We start from the raw sequence: 27,936 nt of genomic DNA, 5'->3' as shown, positions 1-27,936 counted from the left end.
ATTCCCTGTCACCAAAGTGTCACCAATCTACACATACAATAATAGGACACCAAAGGTTCCTTGCTGCTCAATTGACTAAATAGTGACACGAGTCCTTCTGAAAATTAGGTTCAAGTTACCTTAAGGAGGATGATATTAAAAAAAACAACAACAAAAAATTTTCTTAAAAAGCTGTCTGTAAGCTATCTCTGATTTTTTCTTAAGTGTTTATTGATTACATTTTCTTACATACTGTGTGAGAGGAACAGTTAGAAAATGAACTGATGAATATATGTATATTAGAACTCTGAAAATGTAAGGTACCATAAATTTTTTAGCCCCATTTACCTATTTATCATTATAGTTTAGATAACATAAATATAATGCTACTACCTTGGGAAAAGTTCATGGACTTGTGGCTCTCAACAAGATCAAGAATACTTCAGATCAGTGGAAATACTCCTGAAAAATATGGTAGGCAAGAAATATCAAGAACTGGTCGGCATATGCAAATTTTTAATCCTAATACATATTTTTAATGCTATAACCACTAAATGGTTCAATGGCTACAATTGTAACTGGTTTCTATCTGGAATTTACCTGTCATTATGCATTACAGGAGTGCAGTATCCTTTAAAGGAACACACTCTGCTTCTACCAATGTGTATACATGTAATTTCTGAAACTTTGGAGTTTTGGAAGTTTGTACACCTGCTCTCAGGAGCCTGCATCAATCCCTGCACCACACTGGTTTCATATTATAAAATATGAGAGTAGTCCCACAGTTTCTGTGAAATATGCATGCAAGACTATCAAGAAATCAAAAGATAAATATTCTTTTTAGTAGAAGATACTCTGATTAAGACTTAAGTGGATGACTCTCAGGGAGCACCCAGGGGCTGCTCTCCAAGGGCTAGGAGCCAAGGAGATTCCAAAGTTTGGCAGGGCCAGGCCTTTACCAGCTGGGGCTAGTCCCACCACACCCAGTGAGGAAGGAAGGCAGGCCAGGGGGGCAGCTCAAAACCCAGGATGTCAGGCACCTCCATGGGATGAAGTCGGGCTGAAGTTAGGGGGGGAAGAAAAGTTCATGGTTTGGGGTCAAGATCAAGTGCTGAGCATAGGCATGACTGCAGCACAGCTGCAGCATAGCTCGGCAGGGCCGAGTGCAAGAGCCTCAGCGTAAAGCACCACCCAAGAAAATGTTGCAGGAGCCCCTGCCCATGAGGCTTGTTTTGGCAGGTGATTTCCACTAGAGCTTCTTCTGTCTCTCCTTCCCCAAGATAACCAGCTGTGCTTTCTTTAAGCTGGCTTCAAGCCCAGGCAGAGAAACCACCTAGAAGCACTCAAGAGTCCTAACAACAACAAATGAACAAGACATACTGACAGCATGTACTGCAAAGTCATATTCACAGCTTGGTTGAATTTAGTGTAATAATATTTAGTGAAATAAAGACTGGAATTTGAAATAATAAGGTGCAATATTTTTCTGTCTTCATAGAACATTAATGTTATTTACTAGGAATTAGTATTACAGACAATAATCTAGGCTGTTCCTTTAATGCTCTGAGTAGACCAATTTCTTATTGAAGCATGCAGAAGTTAATGAATTCAATCAATAGGCTAATTAATAATATGAAATTAAGATTCACCCCATTGACATCAAGAAACTAGTCATGATTAATGGTGCATTGTTGTCTTGGTTTGAAAGACAGGTGTCTGCTAAGGAAGGCAGGAGCCTCCCTTGGAATGGCAGATATGACCCCCCCTTCCCTCTGAGTTATTGTAATTTTGAAATCAAGGGGCTTTTAGGCAAAGATATGGGAAATAGGAATAACAGTTCTTTACTATTATATATCTATAGGTGTATAACCAGTCAAACAAACAGCAATAACCATGGCAGTAACAGCAAACAATCACAAACCCAGTCCCGGCCTTCTCGGCTGTCAGGCCCTTTCCCCTCGGGTGCAGTTCCGCTCGCAGCCGACAGGGATCGCTGGCGGCTCCCGGTGAGCAGGGCAGGTGCGATGGTTCCCCCGCGGCTGCAGGGGGCGCTCCGGAGCGAGCTCGGGGAGCACGCGGCACCGGTGCCCTGGGATCCCGGGGAAGGGTGGAACAAAGGCTTCACAAACCCCTGGGCAGCCGATCCCGGTGTCCGGCTGGACCCACAGGAACAGCAGGCTGGAATAGCAGGCTGGAACGGCAGGCTGGAACAGCAGGCTGGAGCAGCAGGGACGAGCACAAATCTCGGGTGGCAGACGCGATGTATCCAAACAGGGAACCCCCTGGAGGTCTGGGCAGGCAGGGCGATCACGGCTACAACGCAGCGAAGGCTCAAAGCAACGGTGGGGGCAGGGCAGCCATGGCCCGGCTCCCAGCAGGGCAGGGAAGGCGGGCTTGCGATCCCGGGGTTTCTCTGGCAGAAGATAAAAACAGCCGAAGAAGCAGCCTCCCTCTCCATCCAAACTCCAGGAACTGACTGTCCACACACCCAGGTGAAACAAAAGAGTAGCCAGATGCACCCCTCTGTTAGTGGCTAGGTCTTTTGTTTTTCTTAAATACCCAGCAATTTATCCCCCTAGCAACACGTAGGGAGAAAATTCCTTTAACAGAAAAAAAAAAACCAGGAGAACTCCTAAAACCCCAACAATTGTGTATAAATATTTTCAGGATTCTGGAATATTTGCAGGATTCTGGAGTATTTGTGTTATGCATTATTTATATGTGCAAGATATATATATATCTGTGTATGTATATGCATATATAGAAGAACATCCTTGAAGTCATCTCTTATGGAGAACATCAACTAGGAACTTCTGAGCTTCAGGAGCTGATATATGACAAGTAGCAATCGCAAAGCCCATTTCAAATCATTTGACACAATAATTCAAGTAACTTTCAGCCCAACTTTCAGGTTTTAGTGACAATGACTCAGAACCATTGCAATTAAATTGAAACATATGCTGCATAAATCTAGGGGCAGCAGGGGAATCAAAAAGCAAGCACTTGCTAACACCAGGTTCCATCAGTAGCTTGTGGTACTCTCTCATGAGGATTCATCTCTATTCCATCACATAAATAAATTATTGAACAGCAGGGGAACATAAACCACAGTGGGAGACACCAACATGTATAAATAAGACATATGTGATCAGCATGTACCAAATAGAGAGGATAATCTGTACCACATAATTACGCACCTTGGTGACCTTATCTGTCCCTCTACTCCTTAATCCTTCTTTACTGTCACTCCATGACTGCCTGGCAGTTTGCATTGGTGCAAGCCAGGCTGCAGAGCTTTTTCTGTCATCACCATTACACTGTAGAGTTTTTGGTGAATTGCTCTGCAGTTTTTATTCTTCTCAGACTCACGAGCAAGTTGCATCATACTGATTTGCATGCCTGGACTCCACTAGTATTTTGGCAGTCCTCCAAGATTCCTTTCAATACCAAGCTGTGACCTATCCCAACCAGTTGATCTGTTTATCTCTGTGATCTCTGAATATTTCTTATTTCTCATATAAAGTACAGCGCATATTCTATTATAAGGAAAATTAATTCAGCTACTCTCTTTATGTTTATTAGTACAAATCTCATTATGGAGTTTGTTCTTTTTTCCTCCCCTTATCCTTTTTTAATAGAAACTTTATTGTTCTTACTGTTCTTATTGAACCTTATTGAGCTTATTGTTTCAAAAGGCTTGTACTTGTAGTACAATCTACAACGATTTTTTTACATTTCTACATAGGGCATAAAACACAATTTCATACCAACAGCCCTACCTGGAATGTGGTATTCCAAGGCAGGAATGCTTCCCAAATATGGATGTAATTATATTATGTATATGGTCCACTGAGCATATGAGCATTGCAAACGTTTTTCTGTTAGCCAAGAAACACACACCTTCACGGCTGCCACAAGACTGCCAGCCTGAAGAAAATGCAGCAATTCCAACAGGAAGCAAGGAAGTTTTTTATCATTGCATCTCAGACATTTTGCAAACACTCTCAAAACCCTCCCCTCCTACATACTAAGGAGGATCTTTCCTCCCTTGCAAATGCATGCTCCTCCCTCATCTCCCCCCACGCCTGCTCCTGCAGAGATTTCTCCAGCTCCTTGAAGCCACAGTGGACTGAGAAAGCAAAGGATAATATCTGGAGGAGGCTAATGTAACCAAGGTCTACTGTAGAAGAGACAGAAATACACATGATCCATGAAGGCAACCATGGAGAAAGAATTCAAATACCAAGCTCGAGTATTCTGTCTCAGCTAGATTTACCATAGTGTCTGTTTATAGGCACTTGTAAGTTAGTTTCTTTACTCTTTCCTCATATACACGAGAGAGGCATCCTCCAATATCACTACTGCCTCAAACAATAGAAAAAGCTATCTTGTTCTCAGCAGAATCTCTTCCCCAAAAGGAGTGCTCTGAATATGTTGTCTTGGTGGTGCTACTAAAAAGAAACTGCAGAAACCCACCGTGCTCAAGGCAGGGAGTAGCAAATCCACTGTCCACTATCACCATAGAACCATGACTTTGGGCTTCACATATCAACGTGCATCACAGAAAAGACAGAGAGAACTTACCACTTCTAGAGTTTCTCAAGAATGGGAAGTGGTTCAGGAAATTTGCATCCAAAAACTGCAGGGGAAAAAAACTGCACAACTAAGAAAAAGACCAAAAGAACCCTTCCCAAAAAAACACACAGAACACCAACCACACAGACAGCCCTCAAACCTCCTCTTATCTTGAAACTATGAACAGTAAGAAAAGTTATCAAGTTATAGGATCGTCATTCCTAACATCTGTACCACTAAGAAAACAAATGTTACTGTTGTTCAGTTCAGGTGGCTACAACAGTTGGATGTTTGGGGTTTTCTTCCCTTTGGTGAAAGCTTAGTGGAAGCTCTTGAAAGATGTAGGGGGGCCGGAGATGCTCCTCTTGGCTGAGGAGCAGAAGACATCAGAAGTTCAAAGCAACACAGAGGACAAGAAAGAGAAGTTCATAACAACAAAACACTGTCACAATCCATTATGAAAGACGATTTTCTAATTGCAGGGTGGAGCTTTGCTGTGCAGGAAGCACACAGAGAAATCAAAATGGACATTAAAAAATTATGTAATGGAGTTAAACAGGGACATATTTTTGGAGAGTATTGTTATTAAAAATTATAACTCTCTCCTACTGCATGCTCTTCAGTCTCAGAGTCATCAGCTGTCATTCTGTCTGTATCGCCAGCAGACCCTCAGCTACAATTCTTCCATTTTGTTCCAGAGAACAGTATCCAGACTTTATTTCTCTGACATCCAAACAAAATTCTGGCAGATCATTTCAGCCTCCAAACTGTAGTGCTGGAAACAGTGAGAAATGACTATTTGTAGAAATAGTGTCTCAAGTTCACTTGGACAAGTTCACCTAACACAAGCTCCTTGATTTGTAGAGCTGGTATGTCCAACTAGTCATGTGTTGCTATAATTAAAATATCCAATATTTTTGCCAGAACTAAGATGCAGCCTATTTATTCCTGTCAAATAGTATTCATAATTATATTTAAAATTAATGTGATTTGCAGTGTTTGCGAAGCCGGTACCCATTAAGTGACCCAGAGGTGTGTACTGTTAGTACTATCTTGCATGGCACACTACAGAAAGCTGCACAAAAGCCAGAAAGAAAGGCATCCAAACAAGCTCTCATTTCCTCAGTAGGTGTACAAATGATATCCCCAAAATGCCTTGGAAGACTGTCATTCAGAAATGGCAGAAAGCCTCTTTACTGCCTACCAGCTATTCTGGGTAGGATACAGCATGCAGTTATAATCTGAAGCTGGTTTTGCTGAGCTGCTTCAGCCCTTCCAGTTACCAGCTGGTGATCATTCTCAAAAGGCAACCTTCACAGTTATCCTGCAGCTGTTTAGCAGAGTCAGAACAGTTGTTGTCTAAGTTTCACATGTTCAATAAAACCCTTTATCACCCATGGTAATAAGGGCAAGTACAGTCTCCTAGAATACAGTAACATTAATTCCATCCAGGCCAGTTGTGCTTACTGATCCCTCTTCTTTTCCGTAGAGGAAACAGTTGAATGTCTCTGCAAATGCTCATTTCCAGGCCAGGGGAATACAACAGCTGATTTACTGATATCATAGTCATTAATAATTGACTGATAACAACCAAGTGCTGTAAATTTCCAGCACGTTCACATGCTGAATGGATGAGAAGCTTTCTACTAATATCCAGCAGCTCTGAAACAAGCCCGACACAAAGCTCCAAAAATATGCCTTTGGTTATCTTGAGACTTTGCAAGTCTACATAGCCCTCTTTGATAAACCAGTACTTGCTTTTCAGAAATAGCACTTCAGAAACATGATGCTAGTACAAGAAAAGTTCCTTCAGAAGCAGCTTCCTCCTCATTAATTTTCCTCCTTGTTTACACCTACCTTTATTCTCCTTTCATCAGCTTTCACCTTTATCTACATCCCAAATATGTTTTTCCACAGTTAGGTTGAAACCCACAACATGGATTTTTCAATTCTATTTGATCAAGGACTAGCATACCAAGGAGTCTTACAAGGAAGCTGCACTGCATATACTATGTATGACTTCCCACAGCCCCATACACATCCCTCATATGAACAATATTTTTCTGCTTCCAGAAGGCCCATTTCTTTTTGGGTTTCTATAAGCCAGTAGCATTAATTCCTCTAGCATTAGGGTGCATTAATTAAAAATACAGAGCAGTTTTCCAAAGAATTTGAATTTCAGTTATGAAAAATAATAGGAATACTGTGAAGTATTCTATTAATATTAGATTTCACTATGCAGCACAGTCTGTCACCCACTGCCGCCTCTTGCTCTGATGCAGCAATCAGTAGCATTTTCAACAAATGGTGCTCATATGTTTTCTGTCCTTGATTCAGACAGAAAGACTTGTCTTGACCATTTGCTGCCAGCAATTTTAAACTAAAGAAACGTATCTTAGCACAGTTCAAGTTTGATGGTACAAGAATCATTTTGTGTTCTGAGTAAGTCATTTGAGCTTTTGTGACCACATTTCTTCCTTCGCCACTTTTTTCAGGATGGTCTAGTATCCTGGAATCTCACATAATGCAGCTTAGTTTGCAACAATCTCAGTTCCTTACAAATGAAAAATTTAGTTCCCTTTTCGATAAATGTTGCAAATTTCCATGCACGTAAGTTATGAAACCAATAAAAATATGGGATAACTTGAATTCAGTAACTTTTTTTTCAAATCTTGCAGTACATTTTAGACAAACTGGGAAAGCCAGCAGTAAGAAGAAATGCTTTCAAGGTTATCAGAATTCTTCATGTAAAATCCCTTCAATCTTTCCTGTTTTGAATTACAATTTTGCCCTACAAAGCATATACAACAACTACAGGTTGTAACAATGACATTTTAACTTTTCAGGGGTGATGCTTTATATTACATTGGGAAAATTCAAGGTCTTTTTGTCATGAAACAGACATATCTGAATCTTAGAGTGTGACAGAAAAACCACAGTTACATTAATACTTCACTGGTAGCAGATTTTGGAAAGAGTACTAGTAGAACCTTTTTTTTTTTTAATGTGTAACTGGGAGATATCATTAAATGGAAATGGCACACAAGGCAATAAAGAAAGAAACCTCCTACACAGACGTAGGATGCTTATCTAGCAGTGTGGTTCTAAAATAGAAGTTCTTAATTTCCCCAAGTGTTCTGCAGTAAAAAATGAAAGATGTGATCCTGACATGATACTGCACAGCAGCAAGAGCATTTTCATCTATAATATGCTCAGGTCATTTATAAACATTAAATAAGTAGTTGTACCAAAATGGATTTAAGAAACTGTCACTTACAAAACAAAGACAACAGGAAGATCATTCTCTGCAACAAGTACTTCAGTATTTTGTTTCCTCTCTTAAGGATGAAGAAAAGGCACAGACAGATAAGGAACCAAAATCATGAATAAAAGTTTATGATGATCAAACAGTAATAATTAGTATTAGATTAAACTGATAACATATTTTGATCACTTTTTATAGTATTAGAAGGTTTTATAAAATACCAAATGGTTAAAGATCAGGCCCAATATTTATGGCAAAAACTTTTGAGCTTATGTTTTCTTTCCAGAAATCACATATCAAGGTGTGTTATTGTCATATTATATTTTTTTAATTTACAAAAGAATTTTTTTACCTTAAAATGAATGTGATTCTCCAAGATGTGTCCTACAGATAGTCTTCTGTGTAAATCTATAACAAAACCAGTAGTTTTGACTAGCAAAGTATGTTTATAGAGCAAAGCTTCCTTACAATCACAAAAATTGTTAACGACGGAGCAAATCCAAATCCTACCTATGCCCTTTGGCCTGTCAGAACCCAGATGAAGGTTTTGAAATTATGACAAAGAAAGATGGGTCAAGACACTACCGAGCATGAAACATCAGAAAAACAAGTTACCATTAAAACTAGCAGTTGTTTCTTATCTGTATACTTACCTGTACAGACGAAGCCCACTTTGTGATTTGGCAGTAATTAGCATCAGAAGACATTAGTCTCGTATGACAGCTTAGTGTCACCTGCAAAACTTTCCCACAAATATCCCTGCCCCAACCTAATGCTCAGTCCATAAGGGATACATTGTGGGGTTTGTTTCTTTTTACAAAAGAGGACCTGCATGAATAAAAATTGCAAAAGCAGAATCAACTCAGAAGTGGATGGCATAATTTGAGTTGGATGATAACTTGCTTTCCACAGCTATCTACCCTTTCTAACGTCTTCAGCCAACGGGGAGCTGAGCTGCTCACAAATCACCTTTAAACTGGCTCCACAGCACGGAATGTCACTCTGACATGAAGTCAGCTGAATAGCTCAGTTCAACTGCAGCAGCTGTCTCAAGCTAAAATTTTTCTATTCGTATATTGCATTGCTTTTGCTGATTCAAAGAGTCACTGCCAACGGCTGTAATGACCTAAGGTGTTACTGTCCTCTGCTGAAGCTACTGCATCCACAGCTTAGCTGCCAGAACAAATCATCTGCAAACTCCTAAAATATTTCATGCAAACATACGTGGATTAGCTCAAATTACACGCAACAGCACTTCATGCTGTTGGCTGACATTGCATTGTATGAACAAGGGAGGTTTCTCATTGTCTGGTCTCCTAGCTCAGCAACAAGTGGAAGAAACTTAACTGAAGACTAGTAAATGAATACTTTAGAAAACCAGAAACATCAAATATACCAGAGATGACTTTGCAATCATTTTTCTTGCTGCAGCCTGAAACAGTGCTTTAGAATTTGTAGGATAAGCAAACCCAAGAGGGTTTTGTTACCCAAGAACACAGGGTTCACCAAGTTCTTCCACAAGGGCTCTTTATCAGCAGAGAAACACCTTTTCTCAAGATACCTCACTTCTCTGAAGAATAGATTAAAAATGTTCCTCTAATTTTCTGTACCCTTAGAAAAATATTTCCCCACAGCAGATGACACTTTACTTTCCTATCATATGAGAGACATTCTACATCAAAAATAAAGATTTAAATTGTGCTGGATTTGAATAATCTAACTGAGCATTTCTCTTCACAGATTCCATGAAGGATGTTTCTTGAGAGACCTCATAGACCACTTTGCTCCCTACACATTCAGGCTAAAGGGTCTGCTGTCACTTCGAGCTCATGCATACCCAGGGAGTTTTTATCGCCAAAACACACCTGCACTTCACTTACACAAGCAACATCTGTATTATTCATCTAGACAGATTTAAAGGCTACTTATGATAGTGACATTAATTAAAAATAATAAAGAAAAGGCACATATCTGCCAGGAGTGAGCTACCCATAAACGTGGCAATGTGTAAAAGGTGAATTATTATGGCATACACTTGTAAATATTACCCATGAGCCCAGAAAATATTCAAATTTTGATTACTTTGTACTTTAAAAACATCTTAGCCTCACAGTATAGGCAGAATATGTAAGTTTGTTGCTTCTATATTAAGAGCAGGTAAACAGGAACAATAAGGTAATTTGAAGTCAGTTAGTCAGTTAATTTTAGAGGAAGGGAGAAAAAAAGAAAGTCTCCAGACGTTGATTTTTGAATTTTATTTTAACTATTGGTTTTGGCTTCTCTGAAATTGATAGCAATATGATTTTAACCACTCTTAACATGACAGCTGTTTCACTTTTACACTTTGTCCAAGCTTACACATGATTTTGGGAGCTAATGACTTTTTATCCATGAGCCTCTTTTTTTCTCCCTCTTTGTTCTAAGAGGATCAAATGGGAATTTTTTATCCCACCATGTGGTCAAGAAATGTTTTTGCTTTCTCAAATTTGCCTGAAGTTGGTCAGAGGGTACCTTGAAGATCTGTTCAGTGAAGTAAGGCTCCACGGAGTGACATTCCCGATTTGGGTAGGCAGCAATGGTTTGTTGTCCATGACCACAACCATCTTCCAGCTCAAACACATCCTCCATTTCATCTCTGCCCCATCTGACTTTAAAATGATGATATGGATGTTGATTTAGACTTGTCTATAAGTGGTAGCAGCCCTTAATATCTGCTCTGTAACAATTATTCCACAATGGCCTGCTTGTGTAGACAGTTTTATTTCACATGTGGGGTGACTTCGCAGTTTAGTTCAGTATGAGGTGAATCAAGGTAAACCACAAAAAAGCATTTTTAAAGTAGTAAAAGTATCCACAAGGCAAGTCAGTGCAGAATAGCTACTGCACTTTAAATTCACACCTGAGTTTATTTTACAACAGCTTCACTTAAAAAGTACTTAACAAAGGAGACAAGGCAGGGTGGGGTGGGAGGGGGGGAGTGTACATGACCGTAAAGGTTAAACAGCAAAATACAGATGATTGCTGCAACTATCTCCCAGAATAACCTTGTTTGCAGAGGAAACACAATCACCCTGCACCAGGCAAGAGAAAGTGGGGTTGTACAGAGATTCTGAAATACTATTTAATGTGTTTGGGCTAAGGGTCTTGGGAGGTTTATTGTAACTTTATCAAACACCAGAAGTTGTATTGTCATTATATTATATAATACAGGGGTAAAAAATATGTGTACACTTGCCAAAATACAACATATGTTTTCTCTTTCCCCACTTCCCTTTCAATTATTACTAGTCATTGAGATACACAACTTCTAAATGAACAGGAAGCTCTCCAGTAATACGTTTCATAATATTTTCCTATTTGCTCATGTAGTGACCTGTGACATTGTTTTCTGAAATAATTATTTTTGTAATTGTGCTGCTCTTTTCTTGCACAAGTAGGAGGCGAGTCAGTGCTCATTCATTTGAACACAGGCCTCCTACACACAAGATGTGCCCATTTGAAACTGTCAAGATGATTTCAACCCTGAAGACTTGCTTTCAGTGCATTACACTTGCAATAAGTGCACCTGTCATGAGATCAGCTGATACAAGTTGGGGAAAAAAAAACTAACGAAGTATAAATCCCATTATTAAGATACTTCATTTTTCCCCCTCTAGACCATTCTGGTTCCAATGATGTTATCTCAAATAATGTGAACTGCAAAGTTTTGTATATTATGGTGGTACAAATATAAGTCATTCACTTAAACCTATATTACAGTGCTATGTGTCAAGCTACAATAGAAAGACTTTCCCTGCCTTTATGTGAGAGACAGAGTGCAAAGTCATCAGAATCATTACTCTAGAAGAGTTTTTCCAGGCTGAAGCAGTCATTTCAAGCTCCACAGTAGCTGTCACCAACTCAGTGGCCACTTCACAGACCTGTTTGTCCTTACAGCACAGTGAGTCACTACAACACAGGGTGAGTACACAGAGTAATCATGTCAGGCAGTACCAAAACCTGAGCTTCATCCCAGGAAAGCTCTGGCTCTTGCTACATGTTTTTTAAGGAAAGAAACATCTTCATCTGTATTCAAGCACAGAAACAACATATATATAGTAAATACATTATATTGCACACAACAGCAACTTTACTGGAATTTTAGGAATGGGTATAAAACAGTCCTATATTGCATCAATGAACAAAATCTCATCCACTGGAAGACGCGAGGAGCAAAAGTCTCCCAGTGTTACACAAAGGAACTGTGCCCTCATAAACTGTAAATGCCTTCTGTCAGGGCCTCAGTTTAATAAGCCAAGTGCTGAATCCTGCACTTGGGTTACAGCGACTCCATGCAGCACTACAGGCCTGGGGAAGAGTGGCTGGAAAGCTGCCTGGAGGAAAAGGACCTGGGGATGCTGGTTGATAGCAAAACGAACACCAGCCAATGTATCCCCAGGTGGCCAGGGAGGCCAGTGGCATCCTGGCCTGTGTCAGCAATAGTGTGGACAGCAGGAGCAGGGCAGTGATTGTCCCCCCGTACTCAGCCCTCCTGAGACCACACCTTGAGTGCTGTGCCCAGTTCTGGGCCCATTGCAACAAAAAAAGACATTGAGGTGCTGGAGTAGATCTAGAGAAGGGCAATATAGGTGGTGAAGGGTCTGGAGCACAAATGTGATGAGTAGCTGAGGGAGCTGGGAGAAAAGAAGATCCTGGAGAAAAGAAGACTTGGGGGCAGGGGGTAACCTTATTGCTCTCTACAATTGCCTGGAAGGAGGTTGCAGCCAGGTGAGGTTTGGTCTCTTCTCCCAGGCAGCCAGCAATAGGACAAGACGAAATGGCCTCAAGATGTGCCAGTGGAGGTTCAGGTTGGACATTATGAATAATTTCTTCACTGAGTGAGTTATTAAGCATTAACCTGAATCCAGCTACCTAGGGAAGGTGTGGAGTTGCCATTCCCTGGAGGTGTTCAAGAAACCGTATGTGGCACTTAGTGCCATGTCTAGTTGACAACGTGGTGTTCAGTGAAAGGTTGGGCTCGATGCTCTTGGAGGCCTTTTCCAGCCGTAATGACTCTGTGTGATTATGCGATTCAGGGACTGCTCCGCCATCGCCTCACCCGCGCCCCGCCTCAGGCCACCGCGGCCGGGCTCGGGGCATCGCCGCTTTAAGGGCGGGCAGCGCAGCGTTTCCCTGTTTAAGGTCCGCGCGCGTGCGCGCGGGGCCGGGGCGGGGTTGAGTGTTCTCTGGGGAGTTCGGGGCCGGCTCAAGGTGAGCGGGAGCTTCGGGGTCTGAGGGGACGCAGCGGTGCCGGGGGGCAGCCGGGGCTCGGCCTGGGGCGGGGGGGTGCTTGGTAGAGCCGGTACTCTCCTTCCCAGGAGTCGTATCCTCAGGGATTAGCGCCTCCTTGCTGCAGGGCAGGCGGGGGCACAGGTGGGGAAGAGGTTTGAAGAGGCTGTTGCCATTGCCCGATCCCTTGAACGGGAGCTCGAATTGAGCTTTACTGAGCCCCCTGAGCGAAACGCGTCGCGGGGCGGTGGAGGCATCCCGGAGGAGAGGAGCGGAGCCCACTGCAGCCCCGGACTAGCCTGTAGGACTGAACCCCCTGCGCTGCCTCTGCCTCTCTGGGGTTCTCTCTCCTGGGCTGTTCTGTCTGCGGCTTCCGAAACTGCTAACGACCCGTCTGCAAGGCTCTCCCCAGAGGCTCTTCCACCTTTGGCAGCACTGCTTTCTAACTTGGTCTTTGGGCATACCTGGGAAAGTGGATAGTCAGTAGGCTCTCTGAGATGGCTCTCACGTGGGAGCCTGCAAACTGCATCATAGGCTTCTCAAAAAACCCATCGGGTGATGCTCCTCCCCTCCTGGGAGCAATCCGCGTTCCTTATGTGAAATTATGCTAAGAAGAAATAGTCCTTAAAATACAAATACGGTATTTTAAACAATTTCATCAACTCCAATGCAAGTATTTATTAAAAAAAAATAAAGAGTCCAAGATGTGGTACCTGAAAGTTTTTAGATAATTTTTTGGCACTTAAATCTGAAAAAGTAACATTTATACAGTTCTATTGTATGTAGATATGAATGTGTTTACCAACTGGAACTTTTGCTCCATAGGTCAGCAAAATCTGATAAAAAGCTGAAAGATACTAGGCTTCTTAGGAATATAAAGAAAGAGATGGCTGGATCAAGATCCTACAACTATTGTCACTGTCTTTTTCATTTGCTTCTGCTTTGGAGGAAAGACTGAAGCCTGCCCTCAACTCTTATAGTGTGTCAGAAAATCCACATGAAGAAAATGCTATGGGAGGAATTTCTCATCAGAGAATTCAGTGATGAGACATGGAACATTAGGAAATCTAAGTTTATTGGTTCAGTTCATGAAAGTGCTTAGTTTTTTATGGCATGCGTTTTTCTCCATTCATGACAGTCAGTATTGATTCTGGCTTGCCATTAACTAATATTCATCAAATGTAGAGCTCCTTAGTGGAGCTGGTGGAAACTTTGGTGCTTAATCCCTGACATTTGCTTTTCCATTTCCATCACCTTGCCCCAGTTACAGTTGTCTCTTCTTTTTTTTTTCACCAGTTATTCCCATCTCAGTTTGCTTGTTTGTCTTATTCATTGTTCCCAGTTTCTTCAGTTCTCTTTCCCCATTCTGTTTCACTCTCCCCTTCTTTACTGGCCATTAAGTTGCTATTCTTGCCATGTTTCTCTGTTCTTACTGATTCCTAGTCCCAGTTCTTCCCATCTTTCTTTCCTGCATGTTCCTCATTCAGAGTCAGTCTTGAAGTTTCTTTCCTTGAGTTTACTTTGAGGATCCTTGCTCCAGCCATTTTGACATCACAGTTTCAGAAGGCTCCCAAATCTTGTTCTCTGTTTAGATTGCTTACCTTCTTCCTCCTTGCTACCTGGGCCTGATACAGTACTACCTGCTCTTCCTTTTTTTTTTTTAACTAGACTGCATCTGGCATGGGCTTTAATGACTTGGAAGCAGGTGACTCATTTTGGCAAGAGTGTATGCAACTGAAAACTGCCTTATGGGCAGTCTCAGAAACAAGAAGTTCTGGGAACCAAGCCCAGGGCAAACAAACTGGAGCATTTTAGCACTGAGGAATTTATTTAACGTTTTTAAAAGGAGTTGTCATGTGTCTCTGAAAAAATGGGGAAAGAAAGGCAAGGGGAGAAAGAGGTAAGAGTAAAACTGGGCTAAAACATACTTGAGACTCCCCTAAGATGCTGCTGTTGTGCTGCCTAATCCTCCTGATGTACTCATAGGGTAGATAAGGTGATTGGCATAGAACAATGATGTTAAAACTTGGAATTTTTACTCTATTTGATTTAAAGAGTAAAACCAACTCAGATTATTTTTGTTTGGAAAAGTTAAAATGTAACAATATGTGTTGCTTTGTGTTGTCTTTTAAAAAAAATAATCCAAAACATCCTGCATACTGGCTCTATGCATGTATTGAAAAGAATTGCGTATATGATACAAATCCCCTTTTTTTCACTTTTAAAAAAAAAGTCTGTTCTCTTTTTCCAAAAGCTTTCCTCACTTTACAGTGCTAAAATATGGTGCCTCTACTTATTTTCTTTATTCAGTTCTGTATTGTTTGTAATGTGAGGAAAGTTTGATTCTTAATGTTGGTATGGTGTTACTGTGACCCCATTTGCTTGTGTAATGGTGTTGCTGACTTCCACTGTAGGTGCAGTCCTATTTAGAAGTAAATGTCCATCTGCAGTGTTGTATTTGCTGTGGCAGCTGTCATAGAATGAGTGACAATTCAGTTGCCAGTTTCACTTTTTGTCCACCCACTGACAGTATTTGGAAGATCTTCAAATTTAATCAGTAAACAGGCTCCTCAAACAAAAGCTGTGAAAGCAAACTGGGAAATAAACAGTGGTTTTGTTTCTTCAAAATGTCAGGCATTCAAAGAAGTAGTCTAAACTTACACTGGATAATTTTTCTACTCACATCTTTCTATGCTGCTCTGTGTTGCTTTGTCTTCCTTTTAGTATGTTAATAACTTTGATTTTTTTTTTCTTTATAAAACTGGGTTTTTTTTCCCCTGTACAATCATAGAAAGCAGATATTTCAGGAGTATGTTAGTCATAATAAAAATTATCTTCATCCTCTCTTGTTCAGATTGGGGTTTTGTGTTTGCATAATACACATATTTCGTTTCAGGCTAACAAAAATTGAGTAAGCAGTTTTGACTGTACAGCAATTCTGCCTGCTCTGTGTTGTTTGTAAACAGAGGATCAAACCCTCAGCTATGGATATGGATAGTACATATTGAGGAGTGATTTGCCCAAATTTCATGTGAGCTGCCAGATGCTGTTGGTTTATATTCACTGCATTCTTAACTCATTATTTCTGCACAGAGCAGTTTAGTTAGTGGTTATAAATTTCGGCCAAGTTGTGAGTGTGTGCAATCATTTACTAGAGTAGGCTTGTCCTTTTAAACTGCACTGGACACATCTGACAGTTTATAAAATGCTCACTGTATTAGCAGAAATTCTCAGATGCTAAAACAATTGCTCTGGGGATAACAACTGTACTACTTGAATGTAATTTTATTGGGCAGATGTTATCAGGAAGAATTTGGAGTTTTGTTCTGAAAAATATTCTGTAAAACAAATACAGAGCGATGTGCCCATGATCACACAGGAAGTCTATAGCTGAGTACGGTGTTGAACCTAACATCTGCCAAAGTTTATTTTAGGCTATCCTTCCTGTTAGGATTTTACATTATTTATATTCTAGAGATTGTATCGGCTGTGTAGGTATAAAGATAGATTCTTATTTTGATTTTTAATTGTAAAGTCCTTAATTTTCAATGCTCATTTTTGTTTATAAACAGTACCTAGTAATTTCATCGAAGTGTGGGGTTTTTTTTTCCTTTTTCCAGTTTTAGACTGTTGTTCTACATTGTTTTGTCCAAAGAACTCTGCAGGTCACTTATTTTTCAATTATGTGATGCTGTAAAAACACATCTGAGATTCATTCCTTGTAGCTTATCTTGTAGCATCCTTAGGTGCTGAAATACTGGAAAGAAAATAACTTTTGAATAACTTTTCGCAAATAGTAGCTTTTCAAGGGCAAACATAATAAAATGTTAAACCTTGATGTGTTTCTTTAACAAGAGACTTGTGTTTTGAATCAGGTGTGTGTTTTAGAGGGGAGGGATGGCAAGGGATGTGCACCTTTTCTCCTAATAACTTTTAAATTATGTTTTTCAGCATTCCAGGCTATAGTTCTTGATGGTTTGTGAGTGCTGTTACGTAAGCACTGTAGCAGTACAGACAAGGTTCTGTATTTTGCAGTGTTCAAAGAATAAAGATCTTGGATAAGTGGTGATGATGTACTCTTTCTAGGCTCATCTTTTAGATTTGCTCCAATTTGCTGTTGTTGGCAAAGCTGTTTCTTATGACAAAGATGTCAGCTATCATGTTTCATTCCTTAATGTCCTTTGTTCATGTGGAGGTTGGTTATTTATGGCTGTCAACTGAAAACAGTAATAACATCTTTATTTTGTATTAGATCTGAAAGCATGTAAGATCATGGGGTTTTTTTATCAGGTTAACTTCCTCTTAATAAGTTTGAGTCTCACAGGTGCAAAATCACAGATTTACAATCCTCTTTTAAAATGTTGAAATTCAACGAGAAATTTTTCTGTAGAAGAGATTAAGTGGTGATCTCATTCTTTCTCATCTGTAATAGAGAGGCTAATCGAAAGAATTGCTTTTTCTTACCAAACATCTTACACAACAATGTCTTTTTTCATGTACCTGCACACTGCTATTCCGGTGTGCCTGGCTGCCTTTTATTGAGTGGCACCTGACTTTGTGTGGATAGTTGCCTCTGTGTCTTTTAGGTGGGAACAGGGTGTTCTCAGTCAGCGCAGGAAAGCAAACCAAGCACATCTCCTGCTGCCTGGTAGCGGATGGTGATGGTCTTAGAGGGAGCATGGTGCATTACAATTTTCCATCTTTCCAGTAGGTGCAGCTGTGACATTGTATAAAATCAGGGCTTCAGGAAGATAAACAGGGAAACTCCTTGTTCACACATTTGTTTATTTTATGCTTGAGGTTGATTTATATGATTCTTTATATCTTCCTTGGGCATGGACACTGAAGTTGGTGAGGTCTGTATTCCATCCCCAGTTTCCAGATTACTGAGTGCTTTGCCCCATATTCTTTTTTCAAGAAATTTTTTGTTTCGGGCCTTCAAACAACATTTTCTTTTGTAGAAATCCAGTGTGAAATTGCTGCAAAAGCAGAGATGATTATACAAAGAGTAGTGCTGAATTCACGGCCTGGTATGTATTTCTCTTCACTAAAGAAACAATCTGTTTGTTCTGATTGCCTAATGCTCCAAAATGCTGAGGGTAGAAACAGAAACTAACTTGAGATACTGACTTTTATATATCTTAATATTGCATGCAGCGATTAAGGTTTATTTAAAGTGCATTTATTTATATATATGTATTCATTTTCATTAACATAAATACATGTATTTATATTAAATTTATTTACATTTATTAATATAAGTAAACTTTATTATTATAAATACCTTTCTATTATTAAATAACATATATTCAAACTGCATTTGTTTAGTCTGTATATACAGATTTCTAAACTGTTGGGTGAGAGAAAAGGATTAACACATAATATATGAGAACTAGGGGATGAAAGTGAAGAAAGATTAGTGAACGTGACTTTTTAGTTCTCACATTTATTCTTTTTGCATTATAAGAGATGTCTACAATATTTTGTTACTATTAATTTTTGTTTCTTTGTAGTAAATATTGAATCTTTTATTCCTCTCATGTTTCAAAGGGTTTGTTTTTTAAATTTACACTGTTGAGCTTTTGTTTACTTTCTTGCTTACACATTTGCCTTGTTATGGATATCAGCACAGTATTTTGAGTAGTGAGTTCATAAATCTTCTGGTATAGAAGACTTTAAGTTTTGGAGGAAGTATTGTATGCTGCTTAATGCTAAAACAGTTTTAAGATCTATTGTGTGACCTGCAATCAAGTCTTTCAAATGTTACAGCAGGAGCCTGCTGTAGTTGTGCAGTCACTTTGCAGTTTAAAATATGCAAGGCTGTCTGGCTGTCTCAGTGTTAGTGGTTCCAGTTGTCTGATTGATCTGCTGCATGTGGTACCAACCTGAGGATGAAGCCTCCAGTTCTGGGGTTCTTACCACAGTTTTATGGGTGTTTCTGGGAAGCTTTAATGTTAGGAAGTCTCTGTGAAGGGATGCCCTTGCAGCAGGTGCATGTGCAGTGGCTGTGGTCTGTATTCCCTCAGTCTCATTGAGTCAGAAGAGGCAGAGAAATGAGAGTAGTTGGTTGGTAGTTTTATACCTGAGTAAACATATAACCTAATTTATTCTAAAAAGGACTACCTTAAAAAAAGGCCTTCCCTCACTGATTAAGGGAAGCTCTATATTGATTCATTTATTTGTTTAATTTTAAAATAACTCTAGGTAAGAATGGAGTGCCAGTGGCCGAAAACTTCCGACTGGAGCAAAGTACAATAGCAGATACAGTCCAAGCAGGACAAGTGCGCGTTAAAACTCTCTACCTCTCAGTGGACCCCTACATGGTAGGTGCTGGACTTAGAGCTAAGCCAGAATTTGTTTTTTAAAGTACTTTCAATTCTGTACCTGTCATGATGTTTAACACCAAAGCTACCAATTACAGAACAAATATGTCTAGTATAACTTAGTAATTGTATTCATTCTGATGGAGTTATACTGGGAAAGAATTTGGCATTAATATGCCTGGGATATATATAAGAATATGACTTTATAGGACCAGGAAAAGACCATGAACTCTGGTCTGCCATTACAGATTTTTTTGTATCAGCTTTTTCTGAATTTGGCCTTTTTTATATTTTTCATTTCCCAGTCATGCACAATTACAGAAATCATGTGGTTGGAAGAATTGTGGGTTGAAATGGAAGTGAAGGTAGAAGAACCAGACAGAGTCTGTAAAAGTTTGTTATAAAGAGAATTCCAACCATTTATCCCCTCCATAGATGGCAATAGTAGAAAAGAAACAGTCTACATTTCAGGAAGGTACATTTAGTTTGGTAATTAAGGAAAAGCTTAAGAATCCTGAAATACTAGCTGTAGCTACAGGAGAAGCTGCAAAGAAAATACATCACATTTCAAGATGTTTCATTAAACAGATGTCAGGGATGGTCTGCATATATTTGACTGCTCTTCAGTGCACAGGCATGGACTAAATGACTTTTGGGTGGTTTTTTTTATCCTGCATTTCTAGGATTCCTTCAGTTAAGGAATGGCATTTGTAGGATTCTCATCAGACCCAAGCTGGCCATTACCAGTTGCACTGGTGCCTTTGAGCCAACTTCTGTAGAATGTGTTGGCTTTGGTAACAGTGCTGGAGATCAGGATGGTCCATTCTCCTTCTGTACTGAGCAAACAAGGGGAAAGAAGGATCTAAGAAAAGATTATGAATGCTTGGGGCTTATTGAGAGATTTTTGAGTAGCCCTTTGTGTTTGCAGTTTTAAGCACATCTCATCCCCCACTCAATTTGAATTGATAAACAAGTGGTGTTCCACCAGAGCCTTTCAATAAAGCCTTGTTTTTCAGCGCTGCCGAATGAACGAGGACACGGGCTCAGATTACCTGCAGCCCTGGCAGCTGTCTGAAGTTGCTGACGGTGGGGGCATCGGGGTTGTGGAGGAGAGCAAGCACGATAACCTTGCTAAAGGAGACTTTGTAACTTCCTTCACTTGGCCCTGGCAGACAGTGGCAATTCTGGATGGAAGCTTGCTACAAAAGGTAATACAAATGCAAATCCCAGGTTGTGACTGTTTTTTCCTGAAACCTTTTTTTCCCCCCTAAATAGCAGCTAATGACAATATTTTTAGTGAAAAACAAGCATACCTATTGAAACAATCAGGTCTCAAAAAGCAGATCAACCCATAGGTGCCAAAATTTGTATCAATTTTTTTTTCCGTAACAAAAATGTAAATGCTTTTGCTGGTTAACAGACAGGCCAGTATTATTTAAATTGTTGCTTTTTTCAATAAATTGCCCTGAAGCTGCTTCAGTTAATTAATTCTCTTAATTATTTTAATTCTAATAGAATTCCTTGTTCATGAGAGTGTAATTCTAAGATATAAAAGGTTTTAGGTATATTTATTTTACTAACTTATGTTAGTAAAAGCTTTTATGTGAGGTTTTACATCCACATAAGAAAGGGTATTCAATATTAAGTTGAAAGTGGAGAGGTTTCAGTGCATTGGGGATACGGTGTTGACTGTTCTCTTGTAACAGAAAATTACTGTAGTTTGAGAATTTATACTTCCCAATAAACTCCTTCCTTTAGGACTCTCTGCCATTAATCTGCAATCAGTATATTTGATAAAATGATGCATTTTTATCCTTTATGCTAGCATAGGGATAGTTCACCGTTGCTGGAAACTTCTTATCTCCCAACTGCTTTTTAATGCTTCCATAATTTAAGGTTTTGTGAGTTACTTTGAAAACATTTTCTAAAACCACAGAGACTTAACATTTTTGTACAAACTTGTTATTAGACTAGAGCTAGAGATAGCCCATCCCTACCAATGGTACCTTGCCTGGTAAATATCCTGAATTAATCTTCTGCCTTCAGGCAATCAAAGAGCAAAACGTTAGAAACAAATGACCTCCACCACGCGTTTCTGTTCCCTAGCTTGTTCCACAACTTGTAAATGGACGCCTTTCCTACTTTCTGGGTGCAGCTGGCATCACGGGACTGACAGCCCTGTTGGGAATCAGGGAGAAAGGACATGTGACTGCGGGTGAAAATCAGACCATGGTGGTGAGCGGAGCAGCCGGTGCCTGTGGCTCTTTGGCCGGCCAGGTAGGCGTAGGCTTAGGACATACTGTGTTACCAAGTTTTGTCTTCTGAAACATGCTGGTTATTAAACATACAGATAAAATCATTGTAAACATGAGCAGGTATAACGCCATGGGAAGGGCCAGTTTCACAGGTTTGGCACACACACACACTCTAACTGTGAAAGACTTTACATATGAAACTCAAGTTTCATGAGGTAGGGAGAGGAGAAAACTGATGGTGGTGATTACTTGTTGCTAGCACAAGTAAAATAGATGGTATATATGCATATATTTATTATACATTTATATGGTAGCCTACCATTCCAACACTCTATTGACTGGAGACTTTCTTTTTCTTCTCTATTAGAAAACAGTAAAAAAATATGGTAAACCCTTTGTGCTGTGTTCCATCACATCCTTTGTGTTTTGAGATTTACAATCCTTTTATCCTCCTCTGCTTTGTGGAACCTGTTTGCAGTGTGTATGTGCTTATCTACAAATATCTCTCTAGATGTATTCATACATATACACAAGCAAACTTTAGACCTAATAAAGAGAAGCTATGAAGAAACAATGCATGAGCAAATCTATGAAGATTGTATTTAAATAAATTATTGTCTAATTTTCTATTTGCCTTTTATTAGTTATGTTATGGTACTTGTGATGCCATGAAAATTTTTGCCTTTTCTTTTATACCCCTGTTATACCTTTTAACAACTTCTGTATTCTTAGTGTTACATTCTTGGACTTGTTTGTTCAGCTAGAAGACTAAACATTTTAGAAACCTCGTAGTTAGGGGTTAGTGTGCCCCAGACCCCAAGGTCCTCTCCAGAACACATTCTGTAAACTAAGATAGAACCGTCCAGGGGAAGGTTCCTTGGGGAGGGGGGCTTATTCAAGCCTCTCATTGGGGAATTTTGGATAGATATGCTAATTAGTAAGACTTATAGTGTTATACCAGATCTTTTGGGGGTGTGCATTGTGGTGTGCATTTTGGTGCCTTTGACCTGGACGTGTGCACCTAAGGATCCTTAAAATAAATATGAAGGTAAAATCCCTTTTTCCCTTCTAACCGTGTTTGACTCTTGATTTTAAGACCAGGAAAAGGCATCACTTGGCAGATGGTAGTTTTCTACTACATTTGGTTCTCCAGTACTGGCAGTCATTGGTGACTCTGCAAACATAGTCTCCTGCAGTCAGTGAGTTTCAAAAGATGGCAAATTTTGATTGTACCTGCCCCGTATGTAGTTGTGAGGAGGGAGTGACAAGAGGCGACTGTGTCACATGAGATGGGAGTTTTTGCTGCCTGGGGTTTAGGGGGATGGGGAATAACTGTAACACCCCTTAAGACTCCCTTTCTTCCACTGGTACTTTTATGCAGATGAATGATCTAACTTGTTTTTATTGTTTGGGGTTTTTGGTTGGTTGGTTTGTGTCATAGGTTAGTTTTGATTTTTTAACTGTGTGCTGCAGATTGGCCGTCTGGAGGGCTGCTCTAGAGTGGTGGGGATCGCTGGCACAGATGAGAAGTGCTCCATTTTGGTCCAAGAAATGGGGTTTGATGCTGCTATCAATTACAAGAAGGAGGAAGTGGCAAAACAGCTACGTGAACTCTGCCCAGGTGGTGTGGATGTTTACTTTGACAATGTTGGTGGAGACATCAGTGATACAGTTATAAGTCAGGTGATTATTCCAGCTGTCAGGTTTATTCTAGTCATTCTCCAATGTCTGTATGCCCAGCTTTCAATTAATTCATACTGGAGTCCAGCAGAGCAGGCTTTCCACTTCAGTGATTGACTTCAGGTGCTGATCCTGGGGGCCCACAGTAAGATAACAATTTCCTATATTCCTTCTATTTTGTGTCTTTTTAGATTACACCAGGCTGTATAGCATTTATTTTTCCACTATTGCCTTGCATTTATGTATTTGAATGTTGTCATAGATTGAAGTGCATGCAATTCTCCCACTCTTTCATAGGAAATGTGGCTAGTGAAAATTTTGCAGTATCATCTATTGCATCTTTGAAAAATTTAGTTTCTGAGACCGAGGAATGTAATTTTTCTCACTTTGTGCTGTCCCAAACAGATGAATCAGAACAGCCATATCATCCTGTGTGGACAGATTTCTCAGTATAACAAAGATGTGCCTTATCCCCCTCCACTGCCTCCTGACATAGAAAAAATACAGAAAGAAAGGAACATCACAAGGTACATTTCTCCTCCAAAACTTGTGACCAGGGTCTGGGTAGATTATGCACATGATGTTTGGAAGGTAGTCTGTAATCTGCAGTAGCTATTTGTAATCAGGAGAGAGTGTTGCCATGCCTAAAAAGGAAATTATAATCATGATATCAGTAGATCCTTTCTTACATTTGTCTTTATCAGTTAAAAAATGGGAAAGGATGTTGTTGTATAGAATCATAGATGTCAGTTGTTACATTTTGATTGAGGTTTCTTGATTTAATCCTGGAATCCCTGAAAATTCTTAGTACAAGGGAAGGTGTTGCTATAGTTCTGTTCCTCAGGTGTTTTGCAAAGTGCCTTCTCTCAAAATGTTGTCATTCAGGCGGAGAGAAAATCAATTCTTTTTAAAGTAAGGATGCAGCTGATGCAGTGATTTTATTGAAATTACACTTTTAGTATTTGGAGGGTTATGAGATAATGGAACTATAGGTATGACAGATATATATGGATGAAACATTTGTATTATGTTCTGATTCTGGGAATTGCTGAATCTCCTCTTAGGATTCAGATGGAGCTAAGGCAGAGATTAGGAAGAGATTCTTAGGAGACTTTTCAGTCATTTCATTGCAGGACATTTTGGAGACTTGATTTCTGTGCAAATGAATCGATCTCCTCTAATTAAAATCTTTCCTTGTCCCTGTTACTGTTGTCTGCCCTTTTAAAAAGGGATAAATAGTAAAATACACCATGCTTAGTAGAACGCAGTAGAGAATTTAGTCAGCGTGTTCCTACAAGTAGCTATCATTTTTGATAATCATTTCAGTTTCTCAATTGCTATGGAAAGTCATGACAGCAGGATATGCACAATTGTGGGGAGCCTGAAAATTAAGTTATTCTCATAATCTAGTTCCAGGTCCACTAATTATTCTCCCTACCAATTGAAAAAAAAACAAAACAAAACAAACAAACAAACCAAAGGAATTTGCTCACATCTTATGGATATTTGCTTGTTCTGGTGATACTACTTGATTTTTATTACTCTCCTCTCTCTGATAATTGAACAGAATTACCTGTCTAAGACAGATGTTACTGTCAAGCTCCCACTGCAGGAAGCTGTCACAACAAGCTGGCAAAACCCTGAGCTACATTTCGTTGTAATTCATGCTCATAACCTTTCAGTTTCAACAAGGTTGTTTCCTGAAAAGATTTGTAAAGATTTTCAAGTACGTTGACCAAGATTTCTAAAATCAAAGCTCATTCTTTTCTTTCACAGGGAAAGATTCTTAGTGTTGAACTACATGGACAAACAAGAAGCTAGTGTATTACAGCTCTGCCAGTGGATCCAAGAGGGTAAACTGAAGGTGAGAACTTTTAGGTTTTATCTATGGCTTTTAGTATTATCTCCTACTACAAGAGGACTAATTTCTTTGTCTCTGGCTCTCTTCCTGTGCCTCAGGATTGAAGAGACTTTTTAAAAAATGTGTAAGTATAATTGAAAGCTTATTAGATAGCACTGTTTTAAAAGGTACCTGCTGAGGATGGTCTGACTGCAGTATGACAGACTTCTCTGATTACATGCTGCTCATGTCTGTATTCTTTATATTCAGCATAGGGTGCAAGTGCTTTTTTACTTAAAGATTCAGACTTTCAAAAATATGTACTTTCAAATACCTGATTAGTTAAATGTCCTGAATGCTTTTGAGGATCTTGTCTGAAATTTTGCTCCAAGCTTTAAAATCACAGTTTATTACTTTGTGATGGGTATATGCTTAAATGTGCCTTGCCTGTGAGGTCTGTCTGAATTAGTTTTTGTTTCTTCAAGTGATCAGTAAATCTGCCTGGGAAAATACCAAGATACTAAATTTTGGCAGGGGCAGAGATCTGACTGAAGAATTAAATCACCTGCAAATTTATCAGAAAATATTCACATCTCTCTTGATAAAGAACCTGGTCCAAACAGAGCACTGTCTATTGGAGCGAGAAGTCTTTAGATTTTGGTAGTTTCTATGGCAGTTTCTTACCATGTTGCTAAGAATTGTGAAATGCTGCTTTTGCTTGAGGAAAACTGAAAGGGCTTGTTTGCATTGACAGGTCAGAGAGACCGTGGTAGAAGGCTTAGCAAACATTGGTGGTAAGATCTTTACGTCATTTTCTAAGAATAATAACCTGATAAAATGCAATGACATTAGAGGTTAACTTCCTTCTTTGTTTCATTTGGCAACTTAGATTTTTCTATTTTATCAAAAATATTGGTTTTGTGTTATAATAAAATATTTTTTTATAAATTGTTGGAATGTTCTGTAAGAAAATTATTGCATATTAAAAAAAAATCATTGAATATAAATTTAGATTGTTTTTGTTGTTGTTTTAGTACTGAGGAGAGTTTATTCTTAGACTGTTACCTTAGCAGCCAGTGATAGTAATCCTGATCCTAGAGGTTTAAAGTGCTGCCTATTTCTTAGAACTTGTGTGTAAGGAAATGCTTTTTTTGAAATCCTTGAACTTATACTTTAAAAAACCAGTATCTAACAGAGGTTGTTATTGGATTTTCTAACAAAAAAAAAAAGAAAAGTACACACAAGAAAGGGCAAAGCATATGGCTAAAGAAAGTAAAAACTAATTTTTTTTAACAGAACAAAATATCCTGTAGCCTGTTCAAAATATCTGTAACAGAGGAAATATAAAAATGAAGGGGGTCTGGTGACATGAGCCATGTGATCCAAGATGTGTTGTAAGAATGGTTCCCTTTCAAGTAAGAGGGAAGAGTATGATTTAGTCTTTAGTCCCACAAGACTGAAAACTAGTAGAACTAAGTGATAACTAAATCTTATAGATTTCAGTTTATTCTAGTCATTGCTAATTTCTCCTTACTGGTATACATGTGTATTTTGAAGTAACTTGGTCAAATATCTCAGTCATATATCATACTTTCATACTTTGTTTACTCAAAGGTATATTCTTTTGCACCAGCTTCTCACACTATTGTACAATATTTATAAACTTTTTTTCTTGCAAAAGTTTGTGAAACCCACAGCATTTGTGGGCTGTCCAATCATGCCTTGTCTTTCTTTGCTATAGGTATGACAGGTCACAAAAGCAGCAAATGCAGTCATCAACTTGTATAGGGTTAAACAGTTGCTTACAGATAATTTTTTAGTTATTACACAGAGCTGCCCTTAGCAGTTTATTACAGGCTAGCTTTTTTTAATCCCCTTCTTAATTTACCACATCATTAAGGATAAATATGTTTAGGTCCAAAGTGGTATCTCTCCTTTTTGGGGAGCTGCTTAATACATTTGCTTCTACCATTTTTGGTTTCTTTTTTAGAAGCTACTTGGCTTGTTTTGCTTGGCACTAACTTATTTCATTATTTCCCTTGAAGCTGCTTTCCAGTCCATGATGAATGGAGGCAATATTGGAAAACAGATCGTCTCAGTTTCAAAGTAGAAGTCCTTGGTTCGAGAAAATAATTGCATTCTGTCTCTAATAGTGGTCAAGTTTTTACTTAATACTAATTTCCATTTCTTAAATAAACCATTAAGTTGTTCTGTATGCAGAGATTTTGGGATGCTAATAAACTAAATTGAACTGGAAACAGGAATGCAATCATTTATGCTCGAAATGAGTGATACGTTCTTGACATGATTTTGACAGTCGCCATCTACAACACTTGCAAATATTTAATGGGTGTTGTCCCAAGCACAGGCTCATCACCTGGTTGGTGTGTGACAGCCCTTCACACACCACGGTGAAGCATTCCTATTTCTTTATTGTATTCTGTGCAAAGGAGGAAATTAGGGGGCAACCCACAAAAGTCTGTCTCACTATCATCAAAACGTTACACTATTTACACATTTTAGCAAACAAAGGCATCAGCATTCATTGGTTACAGTTGACATAGTTTTTTCATTAATTGGTACTCAGAACCTTATTTGCCAGTTCTATCTCTTGCTTCTCATGCTAATTATTCCACATGTGCAATACTTCCAGTCCATTTGGGGATCTGTTTTGACTTGGTAGTCAGGGGGTTGGTGGTTGCAGTCTCCCCTGACAGGATTACCTTTCCCCCTGTTACTGCTCAGTCCTGA

At 39.2% G+C, this 27,936-nt stretch overlaps 1 protein-coding gene across 1 annotated transcript; it reads left to right on the top strand.

Annotated features, from left to right (window-relative positions):
* Positions 1–13,011: 13,011 nt before the first annotated feature.
* On the top strand, positions 13,012–27,443 carry PTGR2 (prostaglandin reductase 2). The gene is made up of 10 exons (XM_069017458.1): positions 13,012–13,069; positions 18,049–18,117; positions 19,292–19,410; positions 20,427–20,618; positions 21,517–21,687; positions 23,139–23,348; positions 23,751–23,872; positions 25,122–25,209; positions 25,940–25,979; positions 27,231–27,443. Exons 2-10 carry the CDS (start codon positions 18,081–18,083, stop codon positions 27,293–27,295), a joined length of 1,044 nt encoding a protein of 347 aa, XP_068873559.1. The 5' UTR covers positions 13,012–13,069; positions 18,049–18,080; the 3' UTR covers positions 27,296–27,443.
* Positions 27,444–27,936: the final 493 nt, after the last annotated feature.

This window comes from Aphelocoma coerulescens, chromosome 5, assembly GCF_041296385.1.
Source record: "Aphelocoma coerulescens isolate FSJ_1873_10779 chromosome 5, UR_Acoe_1.0, whole genome shotgun sequence".
Classification (NCBI taxonomy): Eukaryota; Metazoa; Chordata; class Aves; order Passeriformes; family Corvidae; genus Aphelocoma; species Aphelocoma coerulescens.
Note: the sequence above shows the minus strand (reverse complement) of the source record. Positions and strands in the feature narration are given on the sequence as shown.

Excerpts from the sequence above, each read along its gene's own strand:
- PTGR2 (XM_069017458.1), top strand. The coding sequence starts at position 18,081 with ATGATTATACAAAGAGTAGTGCTGAATTCACGGCCTG. Across the intron at positions 18,118-19,291 it reads AGTGCTGAATTCACGGCCTG|GTAAGAATGGAGTGCCAGTG; the intron begins GTATGTATTTCT and ends AAATAACTCTAG. Across the intron at positions 25,210-25,939 it reads TCCAAGAGGGTAAACTGAAG|GTCAGAGAGACCGTGGTAGA; the intron begins GTGAGAACTTTT and ends TTGCATTGACAG.